At 39.6% G+C, this 21,751-nt stretch overlaps 1 protein-coding gene across 5 annotated transcripts in view; it reads left to right on the top strand.

Annotated features, from left to right (window-relative positions):
* The window catches only part of LOC135904322 (protein unc-13 homolog B-like), a 405,600-nt gene that overhangs the window by 321,634 nt on the left and 62,215 nt on the right, over window positions 1-21,751 (top strand). For all 5 annotated transcript variants that reach the window (XM_065434988.2, XM_065434979.2, XM_065434961.2 and 2 more), the window contains 10 exons: window positions 1,406-1,512; window positions 8,606-8,747; window positions 9,452-9,493; window positions 10,097-10,224; window positions 10,590-10,705; window positions 13,553-13,615; window positions 15,934-16,031; window positions 16,515-16,665; window positions 17,665-17,733; window positions 19,054-19,143. In XM_065434988.2, the coding sequence (XP_065291060.1) occupies window positions 1,406-1,512; window positions 8,606-8,747; window positions 9,452-9,493; window positions 10,097-10,224; window positions 10,590-10,705; window positions 13,553-13,615; window positions 15,934-16,031; window positions 16,515-16,665; window positions 17,665-17,733; window positions 19,054-19,143 (1,006 nt within the window). The remainder of the gene's footprint in view (window positions 1-1,405; window positions 1,513-8,605; window positions 8,748-9,451; window positions 9,494-10,096; window positions 10,225-10,589; window positions 10,706-13,552; window positions 13,616-15,933; window positions 16,032-16,514; window positions 16,666-17,664; window positions 17,734-19,053; window positions 19,144-21,751) is intronic.

Genomic DNA, 21,751 nt, shown 5'->3' with positions numbered 1-21,751 from the left:
AAAATAGCCATCACCGGTAGGTCCAATGTGCCAAAGCCTGCTCATGTTAGCACTGATGGCTACAGCATTTCATGATGTCAGCAGTTGCATATGTATAGGTGGAAAACTCCATGTTGCAGTTTAAGGGGCATTAGTGCCTGTTGGGATCGTTGTTGGGGTATATGCCTCATTAGCCAAGGAGGTTGCGATTAATACAGCATAACAGGTGGTGTGTGGAACGTCTAATCTATGAAATGTTTAATAAAGACATTGGTGATTAAAATGACGTGCATTGCACTTTGCTGACTTAAACTAGAAAGTGGTAAAAAGTGAACTGCATTGTGGCTTACATTGTCACTGAGATCGGTTTACCTTGTGTATGGTTCCACTAGTGACGTTTAGCTGTCCTTCACAGCATCCTTTGGCTCTGAGTGTTGAAGTGTTTTGTGCAGACTGTGTAGCCACCCATAGGATTACCACTGGCAAAACTGCGCACACATGTTCACTGAAAAGAGAAACCATCGTTGGATGCAAGAAACTATCCATGGAATCATGTGATCGCAAGGCAAAACCTGTTCCCAGCCGATGCACACATCATTGCTGTGAAGGACATGTCCCCATCGCCTCTCTTCCCTGCTTGCCAAGAGCAACGTGGTGTGGTGGTTGTGGTGGTGTGAAGTTGCTGCTTTTGCGTCGGTGTTGACAGGCAACCCTCTCCCCTCCACACCTGCCTTGTGCTATCATGCCCCACTTTTTGCTGTGCTTTGTTTTTGTTGAGTGTCTGAAACCTACCTCTGTATGATTCTTTCATTTTTGTTTGCGCAAGTGGTTGTCTAGTGATCTGCCTCGTGTCTCATGCAAAATCTCTTGTGCACACTCTCTGAGTTTTGTGTGTGCCATGCAACATTTCTATGTGCAATCATGTGATGCCTGTGCAACTACTGGAACTCAGCAGTTGCATTGCAATGCAGAACAAATGACACATTTTCAAAGCATGCTTTAAGTTCAACACACTGCATCACTACAAAACTGTTTTTATGAGTTTTGGAATACTTATGCTCATGGGAAGAAGAGCAAGAGCAATCGATAGAGCTACAGTTAGATTACACACAGTAGTGTAAGAAGTTAAGGCTGGACATTAATGTACAAGCAACTTCCTTTTTTTATGAAATATGAAATGCATTTGTGGCCTCTATCCATGCCGTACCAATTTTTGATTATGGCCTCTTGCATGTGAATTTAGCTCTCCGAATATATTCGAGAAAATCCTGCTCAACGCTGTCATGAGAACTTTTTTTCCATGCTTGTGCCGTTCTGAAGCCAAATCAGCAGGGTAACAGCAGACCCTGAAAGCACAGGTTTCACCAGATTATGGCAGCCTTTGATTGCAACAACGATCGAGAGCCAACTTCTGCTACTATTGCAGGCTGACTTTCACAATTGACGCCGACTCTCACATTGATGCCCTCCAGCAAGCTGAAGAATGCATCTTCGAGGGCACGTCGAAGTGGTCGTGCAAAATTGCCATCACAGGTACCAGCGCCATGCCAGCTGCCCTCATGTGGCCAGACTCTTTCCTTCTTATCTCAAAGCCCATCTCATATAGTTTCCTGCTTATTCTTACGCATTAATTTTCTAATTGCTGCATAATGTTTATTTTTCTAAATGTTTTCCCCTCCTTCTTTTTTCATTTTTACTCATTCCTCCTTGGCCATTCCAAATGCCAGGAATGCGCTTAGGCTGGTCATGGCTGGTTCTGGCTGACTGGTGCATTTCGCTTGGGAGTACTGGTGTTTTGTGTCTGAACATAAGGCAGTAGACAGTTTGCAGCTGTAATCACCCGTTATCTTTGGTCCTGAATTTTGCCCTTTGATAGAAGAACCTTGTTAACTTACTTAGCATGTATGAGTTAGTTAAACCTTCAACTAAAATATTTTTATTACATTTGCCTTCTTTGTTTTTGACAATCTTTTTATTGTGGGTGCCATATAAAAGCTTATATTGCAGTGCTTTCTGTAAATATTATTATTATTATTATTTTATTGCGATAGCAATTATATGAACACTCCATGTGCATTTCTACTGTCACCAAAGTCTAAGGGCTAGGCACTTGCACTCGTACATACAGCTGTATGCTGTACGTACAAGTGCAAGTGTGCGAGGGTGAGCCGACGATGGCAGCTCAGTCTCGCGCGCACAAGGCAGGAAGGCAAGGTGGAAGCGTGCAGTCTTGCATTGCGTGCAAGGCATCTGGTGAAGGGGAGGGAAGGGAAGGGTAGGGAGAGGGGATGTTCTACTTCGTCAGCGGTTTGGTATGGCATGGCTACGCGGACTCTATCATTAAAGCAATCTGCGATGGGAACAGAGTGCGCCAAGAGCTGATAGCTCTGTGTACACTCCGCTTAGTTCGCATTGAAGCAAGAGGCAGCATGAAGGTCAATTCACTCGCTCTGCTGCCGTGCTTTCTCACTTCAGCATTCTGGCCCTGAGTGTGCGCAGACATTGAGTAAGATGTGTTCGTGTTTCCTTGTGCGCACGTAACACCATGGGTGTTTACAAGTTTATATGGCCAATAAAACTACTATCCTCACTTTGTATGTAGCTGTCAACTAATTTGCTATCGCAAGCGAGGCTCTGCTTGTCGGACAGAACTGAGACGACTTATTATTATTATTATTATTATTATTATTATTATTATTATTATTATTATTATTATTATTATTATTATTGGTTTTAACATAATTTCTGAATTCTTTCTCAAAGCAGTTGTAAGTAAAATTGCATATTTTTAAGTATCGGACCAAATTTACTGAAGCTCAGGTCATGAAAGTTTTTTCAGACACAGAATGCTGTGACTCTGCTGCAAGCTTAGTTTTAGATGCAGGCTGTGTTTTTCTGTTTACGTCACGGCCTGCTTGTCATCCATCTTCAGATTACTTCTTCCACATACTTCCTTTGGCTCTTGCATCTTGTGGCTGAGGCCACTTCATCTAGCAGCACAAGTAGGAGGAGACCCGTAGAGGCATGGGATCTGCCCCCTCCACACCACACATGGGTGCACTGTCATCTCTCCACTCTAAGCTAGGCTTCTGTTTTCAGTCCTTCTGAGGTGACATACTCTTCCTAGCACAGCATGACATATCGAAATGTAGCTGCATAAGGAACACCTAGAAAAAGGATCTGGTTGGGAAGCCCACCAGATGTTCTTCTACTTTGCACCTGTCTTTTCTTCTGCTCTGTGCATGAGGTCAGCAGGGGTCTTCACTAAAGAAAATATGGCGTATTGTTTTGTTTTATTTAGTCATGATATGTTAACTAATGCAGGAAGTGCAGGTAAATATTTAAACATTAAGATTTCCTTTCATTTGTGTATACCTTACCCTGCACCACACTCATGAATTTGGACAAAAAATGTGTATTTATCTGCTAGGTATCTGCCTTGGACACAAGAGGGAGTTATGAATGAGTTATGGTGATACAAAAAAAAGAAAATTAGAGAGGAACTGTACAGTGGGCATTGGACATATTTATTTAGAGTTAATTTAAACTGTCATCATATGCATTCTAACTATTGCACTACCAGGTAATAGATGTGCGCTTAAGACAAATAAAAAAATCAAAGCCCGTGAGCAACTTTATTTCACAAAGCTTTCTTTTTTTTTTATTTAGATTGTGAACATGCAGTACTCAGAGCAGCACTTAGTGTAAATTGTAGAATATATTATGATGGGTAGAACACATGTTGCTAATACGGCATTCCTGGGATGTCATGGCACGCAATATAAGACCACAACCCCTAACAACATATAGCGGAAAGTTTAGCTTGTGCCTGTTTTGCAAGTTAGGAATATGAACTTGCGGTCTCTACCAAGTTTTTGTTTACATGTGAGTATGCTTGCCTTGTTGCTTCATTCACCTCACTGGAAATGTCATGTTACTTGAAGAATGGAAAAAAATCCAGCTGCGAGTGGGACCATAGCCTCCAATATATTCAGTGCTTGCCAGATCACTGGCAAAACAGTGAGAACGAGCCATCATTGGAACTGTAGCTGTGGGCTCGCTAACGTAGAGTGCCTCTGGCACAATTTTCACATATATTGTGCTTACTACTGACAAAAAACACAGGCAGCAATAAAAAAGAGGTGGTGACATTTGAAATATGAATGTGTTGCTTCTAGTTGCTTTTCAAAACAAAATGATCTGCTCATGCCATACATAACCACCATTGTTTCTAAAGCACAGACATTTGCCCTTGACTGCTGCATAGTACCTGGGTAGTACGAGTGCTTTGTGATCAAGGGCCAATAAGGTTTGTAGTTACTGTACCTTAACTACTATGATGACTTTCGCTCTAACTAAGTGGAGGCTCCAAACATGATAGCTGTTTTGTGGTGATCCGGCAGGCACAGAATTGTATATAGGTGGCTATGGTATGGCACACAAAGAGAGTGTGTTCTTCTCCCTACATTGTGCATCTTTTGGCTGATTTCTTTCCATTCTTGTAGTTATGTATCGACTGGGGTGATTGCTACCCTTCTCATGCTACCTGATACTTGGTATGCTGCCTTTCCATTGCTTGTGCAACTGCTTGCTGTGCATGTTGCAACTGGCCTTGTGTGTGTACAAACTAAAGCCTGCCAACATTTCCCGTGCACTCTGCATGCCACTCAACCTCCTCTCACGTAATACGCTTGCCCGTGTTCCTCACAGCAGCCCTACAGCTTCAAGCAACTTATCTCTGCGCAGTACATGTTAAATAAGGCATTGCAAAGAGTGATCCAAATCTTCCTGGACATGCTGTTTGGTCTTAAAAGAGAGTACTACACTGCACTGCTGCTAGGTGGTGCATGTAATAATAGTCATGACCTAATCTGGAAGTTTGGTATTGTGTAGCATAATGGTGCTCATTCATTTGCTTTTTAATTATATGTTGTGGCTGTATTATGGATGACCGATTTGAAAAGAAAAAACAGTGCATGGGAAGTTTTGACACACACACTCCCAAACATATGCATGGAAACATACAAACATGAACACATATAAACACATGCACACAAGCACATGCATCCATCTCATAATGACCTGTGCAAAACACGATCAGCGTACTGTTAGAGAAGTACAAAATGTGAACAAGTGCCAATAATCTTGCCGAAAACTGCTTTCAGCTTAGTTCATTACTCACACTATGACCACTTTCTAGCAGCTGAGCAGCATACCACTCTCATGGCAGGGCTGCATATTTCCAGGAACTCTTGGGTCACTCCTTGTTTAACTTTGTTTACGTGTTGTCCTTTTATGGACTTGCTGACTGGCATTTCATGCATGCTTAGCTCCCTACAGTAACAAGCTGCAGTTGCTCATGGGAGAAACTTAACTCAGTCAGCCTTACATTCACTAACCTGCTGTGTCATGTGTGTGCAAAACCATGTGTCATTAACAACACACTTACTTGCAGAGATGCAGTTTATCTCCAGGTATTTCTTGCCTTTCTCTAATTATACTCAAAATGATAGTGATTTCAACCTTGACTCTCATTGATATAATAAGTGCTTGCATGTTGTGTGAGTTAACCTTCTTAAAGCCAAGGCCCCTGCGCAAATCAGCAGTGGTTTTACAGTCATTAATTAGTCTGGTATTCAAATGCTGTTTCCTATATATAGCTTCAATTGAGTGCAAACCTGCAAAACAATTGCTGCACCACATGGATATCGTAAAACCTCACACAAGTTTCCTTTGTTAAACAATTTATTTTATAGAAGAATTGGGAGCACCATTCAAAGCCCACATAGAATTACATGCGCTAACACCTTAAACATAAACATACAGAGCAATAAGATGGCACAGAAAGTGCTACATAAAGACAGGAAAGCATCCATCCACATGTGACTGTTAGCGGTGAACAATCTTGCCCAGCAGAAAGTATCATTGCATACTTCTGCGGAAATGAAATGGACACTTTTTTATGCGCAAAGGCTCGGTAAAGGTGAAAAAAAACAAAAGTTGGGTGGTGTCATTTTCCAAAGGTTCCCACACCAGCTCACTGTGACATTGTGGTTCTTGCTGCATCTACATGAGTGTAGGTACTAACTGTTTATCAGTAACAGACTACCTTGAATTCTGAGGGAACCAGAGTCTCAAACTACATATTTCACAAACTTTTCTGTGCGAAAATAGCCCAAATATGAGAAAATACTTTGAAATAAGTGACGCCATGCTGACATGCTGGCAGTTTGGTCTGACCGCAAATTTCAAGAAAGCTCGGCCTCCATTTTCTCCACCAGTAATCAACCCTCTTGTGCAAAATGAATGAAAATGAAGTTTTCAAAAAATATTTTCTCTCAATCTAAACTGATTTAGTGGAGCTTTATAGCATCTCATCATCGCATCTCACTTGCTGCCGCAGCGAGCCACGAAAAATCGGCCCAGGACCAATCCCTCGTGAGGCGTGCATTCTGCCACTAATGTGGCTGGGGCATTACGGCGCGACGCAGAAACGGCGACTTTGCAATTTGAAAGAAGTATAAAATTCCGCCACATGTTTTTTTTTCTCTTTTTTTTTCCCCCGCCCATGGTGTCGCGAGGTTTCTCCTAAGCCTTTCTTCTATGGCGAGGTCACTGGTTGGACGTGTTGCGGCGCGGTTTGGCACACTGCTGAGAGCATTGTCGGAGCACAGTATGTTGGAATTAACCATCGCAAAGGTTTGCGCATACAAATTACCGAAATTTTTGCCCATTGGAATGCACACAACTTTGACAGTACCACGGTGTCCGTTTGAATAAACCGGAAGATCGAATTAAGCGTGTTAGAATTAACGAGATTTGACTGTATTGGTGCAGTGCTATATGCACCATTCTTCAGGTGGGAACATTTGTAATTTTTTGTTTAATTCTGGAAATGTTGATTTTTTACCCTTGTAAGAATGTACAGCATATGTTTGCTGCAACCAAGTAATCTTAGCCAATGGAAGTTCATTAAAGATATCAGAAAAGGGAAAGTCATTAGACATATGCAGAGCTAGAAAAAAAGTAACTGTTTTTTTTTTCCTTCTTTTTTTGTGTACTGAGGTTTTATGGTACTGAAAGCAAGCACTGCAGAGAAAACTTCAGTTTTCATTATACTGCAGCTTTATACAGCATTTGTATGCTAGACTATGTGTTCTGAGCATTTCAGCAAGCAAAGTGTTTAACCCCATTGAGACAAGCAATGCTATTGGGGCATAAAAACTAGTGCAAACTGCTTAGCTGTTCAAGCACATGTGACATCAAGACTAGTGTTTAGTTAATAGTTGTGTTGCATTTAGATTAATGAGATTTGAAGACATCACATGATAGCCTAGGTTTGTTTGTGTCACTTTTCTCTCAATCTGATAGTCACTTAATGTAGGTTATGAGAAAGGTGGCCTTAGAGGACTGTCGTGTTTGACTGGTATAATCAAACATTATTTGACTCTGTGTTTTATGCACTTATAAGAAACGTATAAGCTTTAAGAAGCTATGCTGTTATGTAGCTTTATTAGGAAATCGACCATGTACAGGCATTCCAGACAGTTGACTTCCATTATTTCAAATCTGGCATATCCTTCCAAATTGGCTTGCATTGCCTTAGATGATGTTGTTGAACATGACGTTTACATTGTACACAACTGTCAGTGACTCACGCCGCTTCTACATTGGCATTAACATTGAATTCTTTCAAGCCATTGTAGCCTATAACAGGCTGAGATGGGGTGGGTGATAACTCAAGTAGGCCATCCACATTACCACTGCCAGATTTTCTCTGAAAACATGGTTTTAACAGTCAGCTGCTATTGTCGGCATATTCACTGCCTTCCCATTCTTATTTATATATCGGCTGCCAATAATCACCACTAGCTTTAATTGTTTGGTATTTGATATTCCAAGTTCTAAATAATGATGTTAAATTTCCAAATGATCAGACTTTTGAACACAACCAAATTAGAAGAGAAATTATTTTAGCCATTGTTGGAATAATGGAAGTCTGCTGTATTATAGTAGTAGCACTGATGTGGCAGCACATTGTTGTTGTTTTGCTTAAAAGATCTAAACTCATGCTTCTTATCATCTCATTAAGAGCTCTCAACCTCAGGTAACCTAAGTTGCTTTATAGCTTGCTTAAATAATTAATATGTGCAAGTTTATTAACATAAAAAACAAAAGGTTTCACATATCTGTTTGTTTTCATGATTGAACATTTGCCATGGCAGCAGTTAAGAAATTCAAAAATTTTTATCACTACAGCTAACCAATCAACTGCTAAGTCGCACGTTCCTCTCGCCTCAAATGTGTGTAACTTACAGTTTTCTTCTTGAAGCACGAAATTTAACTTTCATTGCATGTTGCGTAACCATTTTACTTCATTGTTCATTATCTGCTGACATAATTGTTTAGTCTTGTAAATTTATATTTAGCTATGCTACACCAAGTGGACGGAGGTGCGCATAGCTTGTCACATGCTTAGCACACTAGCTTATCTTAAGTATGCTTGTTCAATAAATGCAGTAACCTCTGTGATATGTACGTATCCTTACTACTACACAGTTATGCACGTGTGAAAAACTAAGAAAATAATCATAATAATCGCCACCTGGTCTGGGTTTATGTGCAGTCATATGCGCGCAAGGTCTCATAGCGAAAGACAAAAGTGGCACAAGCGATCCCTATGTGACAGTACAAGTTGGCAAGACCAAGAGAAGGACACGGACCATGCCAAGAGACCTGAATCCAGTCTGGAATGAAAAGTTTTGCTTGTGAGTTTGTCTCGTTGTCTTTTGTTTTATTATAGCAAAAGGACACCTGACAACAAATGAGCTTTAACATGATCCATTCCACTGATGCCACTTAGTTCAGGAACCATTGCATACTGACTAGAAAGAATGGACACAAAATATACATTTATGAACTGCTGCCTTCTTTTTTTTATTTTCTCCTTTGTGTAGTAATTTTCGTTGCAATTGAAGTGTAGTTCACTACATATATATAGATTCTTTTTTTCGGTGCCATATTATATTTTTTAATTGTGACAATCCTTTGCCTTATATTGTGGCTGAATCTTATTGACAATAGCATTGTTTCTTTTTTTTTCACATCACTCGCACAATAAAACTACTTTTTTGCCATAGGAGCTGTATCCTGATAGGGAAGCAAAGTTTGGGTACTGGCTAGTTGGTATTCCATTGTTTCAAACATGTTTCCCGTTAGGGGATAAAAAACAAGAGCACTAGTGTGCCTAAACTTTGGTTGCACACTAAAGAACCCCACATGATCAAGATCAATCCAGAGCACCTCAAATATGGCGTCTCTTCGCCACCATATTGCTTTGGAATAGTAAATCAAGTCAATAAGTCAGTCAATCAGTTGTTCTACGTTTTACATTTGGTAATTAACTGCACACTAATAACATTCATATTTAATATGTGTAATTGAAAATTTTTTTGTGAATTCTCCTCTGCAGTGAATGCCATAACTCTTCGGACCGCATTAAAGTGCGGGTTTGGTAAGTTACCTCATGGTCTTTTACACCAGTCAGGGCTAGCAGACCATACGCAGGCATGCTTATGTTATAAATTTTTCTTACTTTGTTGTCAAAATTATTAAAACTAAAACTTATTTCTACTGTGATCACGTGTTACAATACCTAAGCAAGAAACTAAGATTTATTTTGCGTGCAGTGGTAGCTCAGCAGCTGTGACGTTGTGCAGCAAAGCATGAAGTCACAGGTTCGATCTCGGGCGTGGCAGCCACATTCCAATGGGGGTGCAATGCAAAAACACTCGTGTACCATTCATTGGGTGTAAAAGAACCCCAGGTGGTAAAAATTATTCCAGCATCCCCCATTAAGGCATGCCTCATAACTGCATTATGCTTTTGGCATGCAAAACCTCAGAATTTAATTTTAATTTAACTTCAATTATTTATTTCGCAACATAAATTATTTGGTCCTTATTAGTTCTTTTCATCTATGCTTTGCAAACATGTGCAGCAGTAGCTCAGTACAAACTTTATTGTTGTGGTGAAAAAGCTTTCTTTAGTTACCTTAAAATGTATCATGTCCGGAAACTGCCACAACATGTGAAACAGTGTTCAAACACTTTTATAGGGATGAAGATAACGATTTGAAGTCAAAGTTGCGGCAGAGGTTGACGAGGGAGTCGGACGATTTTCTTGGCCAAACGATCATCGAAGTCAGAACTTTGAGCGGAGAAATGGATGTCTGGTACAACCTTGGTAAGCTTAAAACATAGATATAATGTTAGTACGAGGTGGCACTGTTTAACGCTATCAATGTGTTTGTGTGTGTGTGTGTGTGTGTGTGTGTGTGTGTGTGTGTGTGTGTGTGTGTGTGTGTGTGTGTGTGTGTGTGTGTGTGTGTGTGCTGCGCTATTGCTCGTAATTAATGCTTCTTCCAACATGTTATTGAATGTTTGTTGTTCTACAGGCTTAGAATTGGAAAGCTCCATTCTAGGTTGCAACTTGTATCAGAATGTCCCAGTAAATTGTTGTTTCAGTCAAGGAGCAAGGAGCACAAACATTTCCGGAGAATATGTTCCGAGTGTAGCTGGAAACATTACCATGTGTGATTTATCTTTCAGAAAAACGTACTGACAAGTCTGCAGTGTCAGGAGCTATTCGGCTACACATCAATGTTGAGATCAAGGGTGAGGAAAAGGTTGCGCCATACCATGTGCAATACACCTGTCTCCATGAGGTGAGATTTGGTGTTTTTTGATTGTACCTAGTACTGACTACTTCAGTAGTTCCTTTCTCTCAGTGAAAAAGTTTCAGCTAGTCCAAATTGTGTCTCTTGCCAATAAGCACAAGAGTTAAGATTTTGCACTTTGCACTACTTCTTTGTGCTATGAGGCAATGGAAAAAGAAAGGCTGGCATTGTTTTAGCCTTCCCTTCCTGCTTGTTACCTCTGTTAGAAGTTAAAAAAATATTGACATATATTTTTGAAGTTGTAGAAACTCTACTACACACTTCTTGCATGTAAGAGGATGACACTTAGCAAACATAGAGCTTGCAAACTTTTTGTAAGATATATTAATTTTTACTTAAGTTGGTCTTGAAATACTGCACCTGGCATCATAAACATTATCATGACATCATGAAAGATCAGAATTTGCTCATTTCATGTAGCAATAAGACTAAGTACTATAATGTTGCCCATAAGGAAATAAACAAGAGTGCTGTGCCTGCGTCTTCTCGCTGTGGTTGCATGTGGTAGCTGCAGTGATTGCAGGAATGGAGCAAGCCAGAATATCATTATGTCATGATGCATTCATGTGTGTACCAAAACTGGTTTGAAGAAACAAGTATCATACTATATTATATTGGGTGCCCTGATGCTTGCCAGTATATTTTCAACCTCGATTTAATAAACAAAGTACAAGTATAAAACTGTGATGTCTGTACTCCTTTAACATTTTGTGATTAGTTGCTGTGCACATTGATAAAGCAACGTAGCGTTGATGAAGCTGTGCTTTGTTTATTTTTTTATCATTTATGTGTAATTATTGAGCAGAAGAACCTTTTATCAGCCTGTCTATTTTGCAGTATTGTGCTATATTTCACTAATTCTAATTTCCAATTTTTACGTGTTAGCTTTTTGCAAACCCATACTTAGCTACATTATTAAATGGGTATGTATTAAAGCAGCTTTGTGAGAGACACCTTATGTTAGATGCACAAGAAGTGTATCTGATAATGTAATGACCACTTCAAGGAAAGCAGTGACATTTTAGAGAAAATGCATTTGCACAAGATTCAGTGCAGGCTGCTGAGCATGAGGCCGCAGGATTGAATCCCGGTCACAGCAGCTGCATTTCGATGGGGGCAGAATGCAAAAGCACCCGTGTACTTAGATTTAGGTGCATGTTAAAAAACCCCCAGAGATCAAAGTTTCTGGTGTTCCCCACTACAACGTGCCTCATAATCATATGGTGGTTTTGGCATGTAAAACCCCAGAATTTAGTTTTTAAGGTTTAGCACAGTGTCTCTTACTATCTGACATTTTGTCGGGTATAACAGCTTTCAGCATCTATTACTGATCGCTTGATGTGGCTTCCAAAGCAGCTGAGTGCTTTAATATCATTCCTTTTTTTTTGTCATTATGCCTCATTGATAGGCACCAGTAATACAATGCTTTGGAACTATGTTACTTTGCTTAAGGATGTCTGAGTAGCTTTCAGTTTAACAGTTTCAAATCTAGAAGGCATGAATTGATTTCGTCACAGAAGTCAACAAGGCACACCTCAGTCATGCAGGCCATGTAAGTGCGTGTAGATTCTTGCTGAAGGGGACATACATGCAGCTTTCCCTAGTCAACCACTGTGTCAACCATTAAGATGGTGCAACAGGAAAAAACATTAACCTAATTTGGCTGCTGGCTGCAGCCTATTCATGCGCATTGTATGTATCGTGTACATTTATTTTCATTTTCATTGACTGCTGGTGCATCTCAACTGTTCCTCAACCATTCAGACTTGGGTGTTTGGATATCTAAAGTGGGTCCAAACTGACTAGTGGCTCAAAATATAAGCAATAAATTAATATAAAGGCTCTCTTCAAAGTAGTGTAAAGGCAGGACATGAGTGTTAACATTCGCAGTGGCTGAGACCACTGGCAGGAATGAAAACCTTGTGTACATGACCATGAACTACAAGCACATGCACAAAGCCATGATAGTTCCATTGGTTGAACTTGCAGCTTTAGATTAATTTTTTTCATATCACAATAGAACCATCATATACCACAATCCTATGAGTGCCCGATTCAGGAACTATTTTTGTCAGTGAAAAAAGATGTGCAAGTTTTTTTTATATAAACTAGTAACTTATTTGCAGCAAGTATGACTGTGGTTCTAACTGCATAACCTGAGTATGCTGCAGGGCATTCATGGTATGCTGAAACTTCTGGACAACTGCAGTTGTTCCATCCATGTCTTTCCACTGACAGTGCTCATTTCTCTTCATAGGTTGATTAAGCACATGAAAAGTCACAAGCTCTTCTGTGACCTTCTAAATGAAAGTCCTTGCTATATTTAGGTATTTAGAAAGGTGGTGAAATCTCCAAATCACTCTAGTCAGCTGCTGAAGCAACAAAGAGTGTGCATCCTTTCATCTCCTGCATCAAGATAGATGTTGCCACATTGGAAAGGGAGAACATATAGCACATGTGAGACATTGAGGCTAGTAATTGAACATCTATAGTAAGAGTGCTTCAGAGCCACTTTAAAGTTTAATCTTCAGATGCCCAGTGCTTTAATACTTTATTTGTTTAATCATTTTTTTTTGTCTCCCACTCTTTTTCCATGCTTGCAATACTGTGTTCATTATATTGTGGTCTGCTCTTAGTGATTTTGCATCTGTGTCTACAAACACACTGTTATGTGGACTGGTATACAGGGGTGCTGATAAATTTTTGTTATGACGAAGAATAATACGAAACAGAGCCCCTGCAATTGAGTTGACATAAACACTATAAAGATCACTGTACCATTACATTATTTCTGACTGTGAGCAACCTTGGCATTCTTTATTGTTGTGTTTTCAGAGCCTGTTTTATTACCTTTGTGAGCAAAATGGGGGAATGGTCAAACTGCCAGAGGCTAAAGGGGTAAGTACATTAAATTACAAAATTACAATGCAATATTGTGAGCAGAGGTGAATAACATGAAGCAGTAAGCAAGACAACAGAACCCAAGTACGAGCAAGTGAAGCTGCTTAGTGCTCCTGAGTATCCAATGTAATGTTGTGCACCTACTTTCCACACGTGGTGTTACAGGAGGTCACAATATGCCAAAGAAGATTGAGGACAGGCAGTGTTGGGGCTCTGCTGACTGTATATTATTTGACATTATTGATGTTATTCAAGAACAGTGTTCTTCACATGGCTTCTAGCTCGCTCCAGCTCTCACAGGAAGAGTAGCCAGCTATTTCTCATTTATGTATGCACACTCAGTTATGTTACACTGCACATTCCAATTATCACCAACCAACTTTGTAGGTGAATATAGTAAATAAAGAATCAAATAATTAAAATTAAAATTTATTTAATTTAAATAAATGAAATAGTAAGTTTAGGCAAATAAAATAAATATCGAATAGTGAGAAAAGCAAATCGAATCGAATGAAAGAATATTTTTCAAATAATTTTCTAGTAGTGAACAGCCATTTTCATCATCAATATGTAAAACCATCTTCACATCCTATTATGTTAGCAAGTTTCTATTGTTACATTGCATGTCATGAAACATTCTTTAATAAATGCACATACGGAGCATTTGGAGCAAATAGACACTTTATTCGCGTGGTCGAGACTCATTGATGATTGCAAAGGATAGTGAATGATGAATAAGAATGGTACCTGGAAGAGCCTGTTTTCCTGAGCGACTTAGTGTGCTCCACTACAAAACTTCTTGTGTCTTATGTCTAGTATGATCGCCATGATGAGATATATCACATTCTTGTTCAGATTTTATGCTTGATCACATACTTTGCATAAATTCAAATATTGAAGAATTGTGTTTAATATTAAATATTTATATTAATATTAATATAAAATTTAATATTAAATATTAAAGAATTGTGTGTGAAAAATATTCATATTTATGAATGGTGGCTATTCGATTTGGTCTTTGAATTTAATAGGGCAACATTCGATTCCTTATCTGAAGGATTCGTATATTTACACACTCCTACAACCATTTAATCACTTTGGATAGAGTTTGAAAGCATAATATAAAAGCTGACTGACAGAGTAATTTCTGCTTTATACGTGCGACATCAGCTTAAGATGAGCAGCACTGAAACAAAAGTGACATTCTATGGAATATTTATGGCACTTACTGATAAAGCTAGTATTTTAGGAGTAATAATGGCTTTACTGACTTAAGAATTTCACTAAATTACAAGTACAACTTCAAATCATTATCTTCTGTAGGGCTTGTTTTCAATGCCGCAGCAGAGGGACTCAAGGCATTGCCAAGTGCTTGCTTCTATTGTTTCTTTTTTCACTTGCTTGTGTTTTTGTTTCATTCATTCCTGGCTGTTCTTTTCATTCCCCTGGTTCTTCTTTGTGCAATTGCTGTCGCCGCTGCTTCTCAGTCCCCATTTTTCATAACCTTGCCACATTCACTCTCAGTTTCTTGCATATATGAAATGATCAGCATTTTTATTTTAACAACTTCAAAAAAGATTTTGTGCCAGAGCCCGTGCTCCTTCCAGGAGTAGTCGAGTCAAAGCTTCAAGCCCTGCGATTCCTACACACATCATATGTAAGCAAACATAGCTGTAACAGTGCAAGGGAAATGAAACTTCCTACAACTTCTGTAAATAATGTAAATAGTCCATCTTTCTTTTTGTTCTCCTTGCTCTTCTTTCTCTCTTTATACTTTCTCCTATTCTCTCTGCTTTTAACCTGTTGGTCCTTTATCCTGCTGGCTGATGTTCAGATGTCAGCTGTCAGCTAGAGACTTGTGATATGGCCAGCAAAATTCTCCTTTTCCTTCTTTCTTCAAAAAACCACAAAGAAAATAAAGATTATTGCTGCTCTGTTCACATTCAGATTTCACCAAAACATTTCATGTGCTGAGGTGCTTTGTATTTTATATTTCGATAATGCAAAATGTTTGTGTTATTGTTTCAAATAAGAAGACAAAACGAAAATTTTCCATCAACTGATATCATGAAGTCACTCTGCTGCATTTGTAACCCATGCTATTTCCTTCAAATTGCTGGCAGGCAGCAACACAAGTCCATGTCCATGCAGCAGCTCTCCTAAGCTCATACAATGCTTTATGATTTTCTTTTGGAAAAGACGGGCCTGGCATCGTGCATAACAATTGGCCAAGCCACCTTGATGTTGCCAGAGATTTATAGCCGTTAAATATTCAGTCTTTGCCGAACTCTCACATACCAGTCACATTTCTGCAGGATGATGCATGGAAAATCTACTTTGAAGAAACTGCACAAGAAATTGTGGACGAGTTTGCAATGAGATATGGGATAGAATCCATATATCAGGCAATGACGTAAGTGCTCCTTTTTTCTTCCTTTTCTTTCTGCTGAATTTTTCTCATTATAGTATCCAAAAGTTTGCACATTCAGAAATATAAGCTATATTTCAAAGCTACACTGCCTTCTTGTCACGTGCATGTTTCTTTCTAATTGCACGAGTTCAAGAAAGCATTGTAAGATATCCTCACAGGCCACGGCAGCATATGTGAAACATACAGATGGCTCACCACATGTTTTGTACATCACATAAGCTTTGTCTGAGGGCTGTCACATCAGGAGTAATATGTCACTTAGACCATGAAACATTGCTAGATATTTAATTTGCCATGGCATGTTTATTGACCTATGACGCAAGTTCTACTGACTGTAGCAGATAACCTTTTCCTGAAGACTTGCATGTAATGTAGGATGGTCAGCATTAGCATGAAGCCAGCCATTTGTGAAGAGGTTGTTAAGACCACAGGTAAATGTAACCACACTCGCACATGCATTTGCAGGCACTTCCACTGCCTGTCAGTCAAGTACATGTGCCAAGGGGTGCCTGCTGTGATGAGCACCCTCCTTGCCAACATCAATGCTTACTATGCACACACAGCTGCATCATCTGCGGTTTCTGCCAGTGACCGCTTTGCTGCTTCTAATTTTGGCGTAAGTCTCTCTGAAAATATATGCTACTTCATCTTGTCTTATTGTTTGCACTGTATTGTGCACCTTTAAACATTATGAACGCTCTTCGAGCCATCCTGGCTTGGCGCTGCACTCAATTTCTTGCATACTCTGGCATCTGAGTGCTTTTACCAAAATAAATGTGCTGACCTGTTTTTGTTATGTTCCCAAAGTCCTATGTTCAAAATCACTGTTGCTTTTTGTGTGCCTACCTTTCCGCAAATTTTAAGGAAGGACAGTTGTATATGTACTACCGTGTATTTACTTTACAGTTCTGTAAGCCTATCTTTCCGATTCACTGATTTTATATGTGCAACAAATTGCTGTCTGCTTGACTTGTGGTTCACAACAACGTAGCTGGGAAAACTTGCTAATCCTGTTCCATCAGCTCCGAATTTAGTCATCGCTCTTTATTCTCTTCAGGCGCCAATTAATTCTGTCCATTGACATTTTAAATTAGCCGCATGTTTTGCATCCTCAGAATCCTGAAAAGTATACTGCTGTGGAATGAATTAAGAAATTCTAGTTCTTCAGTGAGTGTTGTAAAGTTTACGAAATGTGGACTCTATGCGAGGACATTCTCCAAGGATGTCAGATATGAGAACATCCACATTTCATGCCTAGCATACTTGGGAAAAATATCCCCTGCCACTTGAAATATATGCTGGGTGTAAAACATTGTGAAAAACAATGAAAGAAGTGAACCCGCTTCTTGATAGCATACTGATATATAGAGCAAACACGGAAACATCTATCTCACAAGTCATTTACTAAAACACCTCACACATATTGTTTAAACTTGCAACACAGGTTTAATCAGAAGATTTTGAAGGTTTATTTTCATTGGTGCTTTTGCTTTTGATGCACTATATTGGCATGCAAAATTCTGTACACAGAGCCTGAAGGTAATATAAGCAATGCACTGTTTTGATTAAGATTGATAATGGTCCTTAAACTCTATGTCCTTTCTTTTTCTTGCAGAAAGAAAAATTTGTAAAAATCCTAGATCACTTGCATAATTCTCTAAGAATTGACCTCTCTATGTACAGAGTAAGTATACCTATGCTTTTTTCCTCCCAGCACACATAGACTCCTAATATCATTAATCTGATTTATTTGATATAATGACATTTGAATATCTAACTGCAAACACTGTACTGGCATGAATTCTTGTTTTTGGCTGCACTAAAATGACAGTTCATGGGGCCAATGCATAAATACCTTAGCACCTTTCACATTAGTTTATACATTTAAGGCAGCCTAGATTAATAAATACATTTAAGCCATTAATAGCATTCTTTCATAAAACTAGTAATGCAGGAGCACAATAAAAATAGATGGTTTGATGCTCTGGTTTGTCTAGTAGTCCTTTATTGCTCATTATAGAGTTTATCGTGTCTGATATTCTGGTAAATATTAACGGACTGAGCATTTTACTGGATGAGAACAGGCACAAACATGAACAGCTTGCACAGTGCAGCCATCTGGTGGTGCAGACTTCAACCAGACAGACACAGCTAATATTGCAGTTACCAAGTGTATTTTACTTTGCTGTTGGTGTAAATTTTTGGCAACAACACGATTACACTGCTGCCAAAATTTACGCCAGCAGCGAAGTAAAATACACTTCTTTACTGCAATACTAGCTCTGAGTGTTTGATGGATAAATGGATGGATGGATGGACCGATGGATGGATGGACGGATGGATGGACGGATGAAGTGACGGACGGACGGGCGAGCGGGCGAGCGGGCAGGCGGGCAAGCGGGCAAGCGGGCGGGCAAGCGGGCGGGCGGGCGGGCGGGCGGGCGGGCGGGCGGGCGGGCGGGCGGGCGGGCGGGCGGGCGGGCGGATGGATGGATGTTATGAGCGTCCCCTTTGGAATGTGGTGGTGGGTTGCGCCACCAAGCTCTTGCTATTATACTGCCTAATGTTCTACCTAGCTCTGCGCCACCTGGTAGCTGCACCATGCAGGCCGTTCACGTTCACACCTTCACTCATCCAGTAAAACGCCCATTCCCCTTGGGTTTACCGGAATACCGTACAGGCTAAATCACTATTATTTGCCAAAATTGTGCTAACGTGTTGACACCTTGCATTGCTTGAGTAGTGACATTTGTTTCAAGTGAAAGCTCTTGGGAGCTGTAAAGACCCAAAAAAGTGACTTTTGGGTCTTAAAGAACACTACAAGCTACATTTCTCGTAGTGTTCAGCCATTTTTGTACTGAAACCAGAATTCTTGAATCAACTTTATTCTGTTCTCTTGACTCAAAATTTCGTACCATACCGTGGAAAATAAAAAGTTGTACTAAACTGTTTTTTTAGATATCGCAAACAAGAGTTCACTCTAATTATAATTTTTTTTTTTCAGAACAATTTTCCTGCATCTTCACCAGAAAAGCTACAAGATTTGAAGTCTACTGTAGATCTTCTCACTAGCATCACTTTCTTCAGAATGAAAGTAAGTGGCATGTTACTATATTATGACTTGAATGTAGTTATAAACCTGGTTTTAATTTAGTTACGTTGGGTGTACGCTCTTTTGTCTCTACATTGCAAACAGTAGAGACTGGTGTTTATTGAATTAACTACAGAAGTTAATTGTGTTTCCAATGTATCAGATTGTTATTTATATTACAGTAAAAAGGAAAACCAAAAGCTAGTGATCGCAACATTTTTTTATGGTGATCTTACTTATGATGATCACTGTTAAGTGGTCAACACCTGTCTTAAAGCCTATAGAGATATTGTTTCATTTCATTAGAGAGACAGCAATGTTCTCTATGACTTTTGTTGACATTCCATCACTTGAAACTGCAGACTTTTGGCCACATGCATTTTTTATAGAAGTGCTTCTTTTTTCACCACAGTCACAGAAAAAGCAATTCACTAAGGATTATCTAATATCACAAATAGCTCACAAACCATTTCAGGCGAATTCTGTTGAAATGTAGACAGTGCTTGGATAAACTCATATGTGCTCAGACGCTGAAATACTCTCTTGTGAGGCTTTAGGGAAAATGCAGTATATTTGGATATTGTGCCAAAGTTATATCCTCATTAGGGGTGCACAAATGTTCAAAAATTGCGAATATTATCTATATTATATCTTTAATATTTGTATTCGATTTGAAAGCTATTAGGTTCGAAAATTTTTGAATATTCAGTAGGGGATGTGAATATTCAAAAGAAATTGAAGCTATTGCTCCCTGTGCTGGAGTAAGCACAATTCTTAGCATTTGTTTCTATATAATGTAAGAATAAAGGTCAGACTTAGTACTAAATTTTGTAATAATTTCATGCTGCTGGCTAAATTTTGCCTGGAAAGCGTGCTTAGCCACTGGACGATCAAGCTGTGCGGGAAACAAGCCTCTCATTAGCAAGGGGCGCGAGTTTGCGGACAGCGAGGGTACACTCTGCGGCACTTCCCCTGATCCGAACGTATCGCTTGGCAGCAAATGCAGTGAGTGACGGCTGTCACAAGGCCAAATGTCTCTGAGTTTACGGCCATTTGATATTAAGGCACAGGTTGGCAAGAAGAGACAGCTAAGGGGAATTACTCAAATTCCCTAGTTAATGTGAGCCAAATGCACACTCTTTTAGTATAAGGGCTTACTGGTCTGATTTTTACCATTTCCAGTACAATTGCGACGCTTCAACATGTTAAAATAACCAAATTTGCAAACAAATGCATGTGCATATCATAATTTGATACAATATTTGAAGCTAAGTATTCATGTTTGATTCGTATTTGAAAGTATTTATATTCGGACACCTGTAGTTCTCAACTGAGAAAGCACAGAGTCTGTAATACTGGTAAATATTTGGTTGTTCCTTTAAATTAAAATTTACAAAATGCTGCTATGTTGGCTAGTCAGGGACAAGTCAGTAATGTGAGAGAGGCTACTTCAAAAAGAAAAAACCGTGATGCACTTGCCCTTCATCCTGCTTCAAGAAGTTACATCATGAATGCCACCTTAATAAAGAGTGCCCCAGTTGTTCAGCAATGATGAATATATTCACGCTCCACACACATGAACAGCCATAATGCCATGAGTCCCAGCTGGGAAAATTTCAGTTGGAAGCGACACAATTTCCAACTAGAAGATACTTCCTTTCTAGCTGGAAACTATTTTATTTCCAGCTAGAATGTGCTGTATTCCCAGCTGCGACTAGTAGACATTCCTGCTGGAAATAGAAGCATCTTCCAGGGGAAGGTTCAGTGGTTCCAGCTGGAGCCAGCAAATGTTCCCACTGCAATTCCAGCTTTAAACCACAGACCTCCCTCTTTGGTGGTGAGCCATGCCTAGGTTACATCCCAGGGTGTAAGTTCGCATCGAGCAGGATACAAACTGGCCAGAACTCGCATGGACCTCAGCTTGCTGCTGTCGCAAGTCACAGTTGGTTCCTAATGTGGTGGGCTGCAGGACCAGCTGGTCCAGTGAAAATACACGCAGCCAAAGCAGCATGCTGCTGAAACTTGCAATAATTTATTTGAACACTTGCAGCAGGGCTTGTGGAAGCATATCTTGTGTCTTCCTCAAGATCTGGAATGGACTTGCACATCTCCTTGTACACCATCTAAAAGAAATATTTACATTTGTGAGTGAAGTTTAAAACAATCGTGACTGTAATCCATTCAGTTCTAGTAAACAGTGACCTTTACCAAAATCACTGGGATTTTATCAACAGCCTTTGAACGATATGTATCACATTGTACCTTCATCACACCTCGTTTTACAGTTTATGTGGTGCAACGCCGAGATTCGTCTCAACCTGAGCTGCACAAACCATGCAATGATTGGTAAATTGTTCAGTGCCATTGATTTTGGCTTTAGTGGTAATGTAGTTCAAATAAATTCACTTGTATTTTGAAATAGGTATGTGATGCAACTCAAAAACCACCCAATAAGCATTTTTCTACTGAATAATGCAGGAGCTTGAGGGCCAGCCTTTTATGTTAAAGTTGTTTTGCACCAATTCAAGTCCCTGTCGTTTGATTCAACATGTTTGGGATCACGCACTTGCTGTGCAAGCATGCCGTAAATGCGCTTCCATTATATCAGGCA

This window comes from Dermacentor albipictus, chromosome 1, assembly GCF_038994185.2.
Source record: "Dermacentor albipictus isolate Rhodes 1998 colony chromosome 1, USDA_Dalb.pri_finalv2, whole genome shotgun sequence".
Taxonomy (NCBI): domain Eukaryota; kingdom Metazoa; phylum Arthropoda; class Arachnida; order Ixodida; family Ixodidae; genus Dermacentor; species Dermacentor albipictus.
The sequence above is the reverse complement of the archived record's forward strand: the minus strand, read 5'-3'. Positions and strand labels throughout refer to the sequence as shown.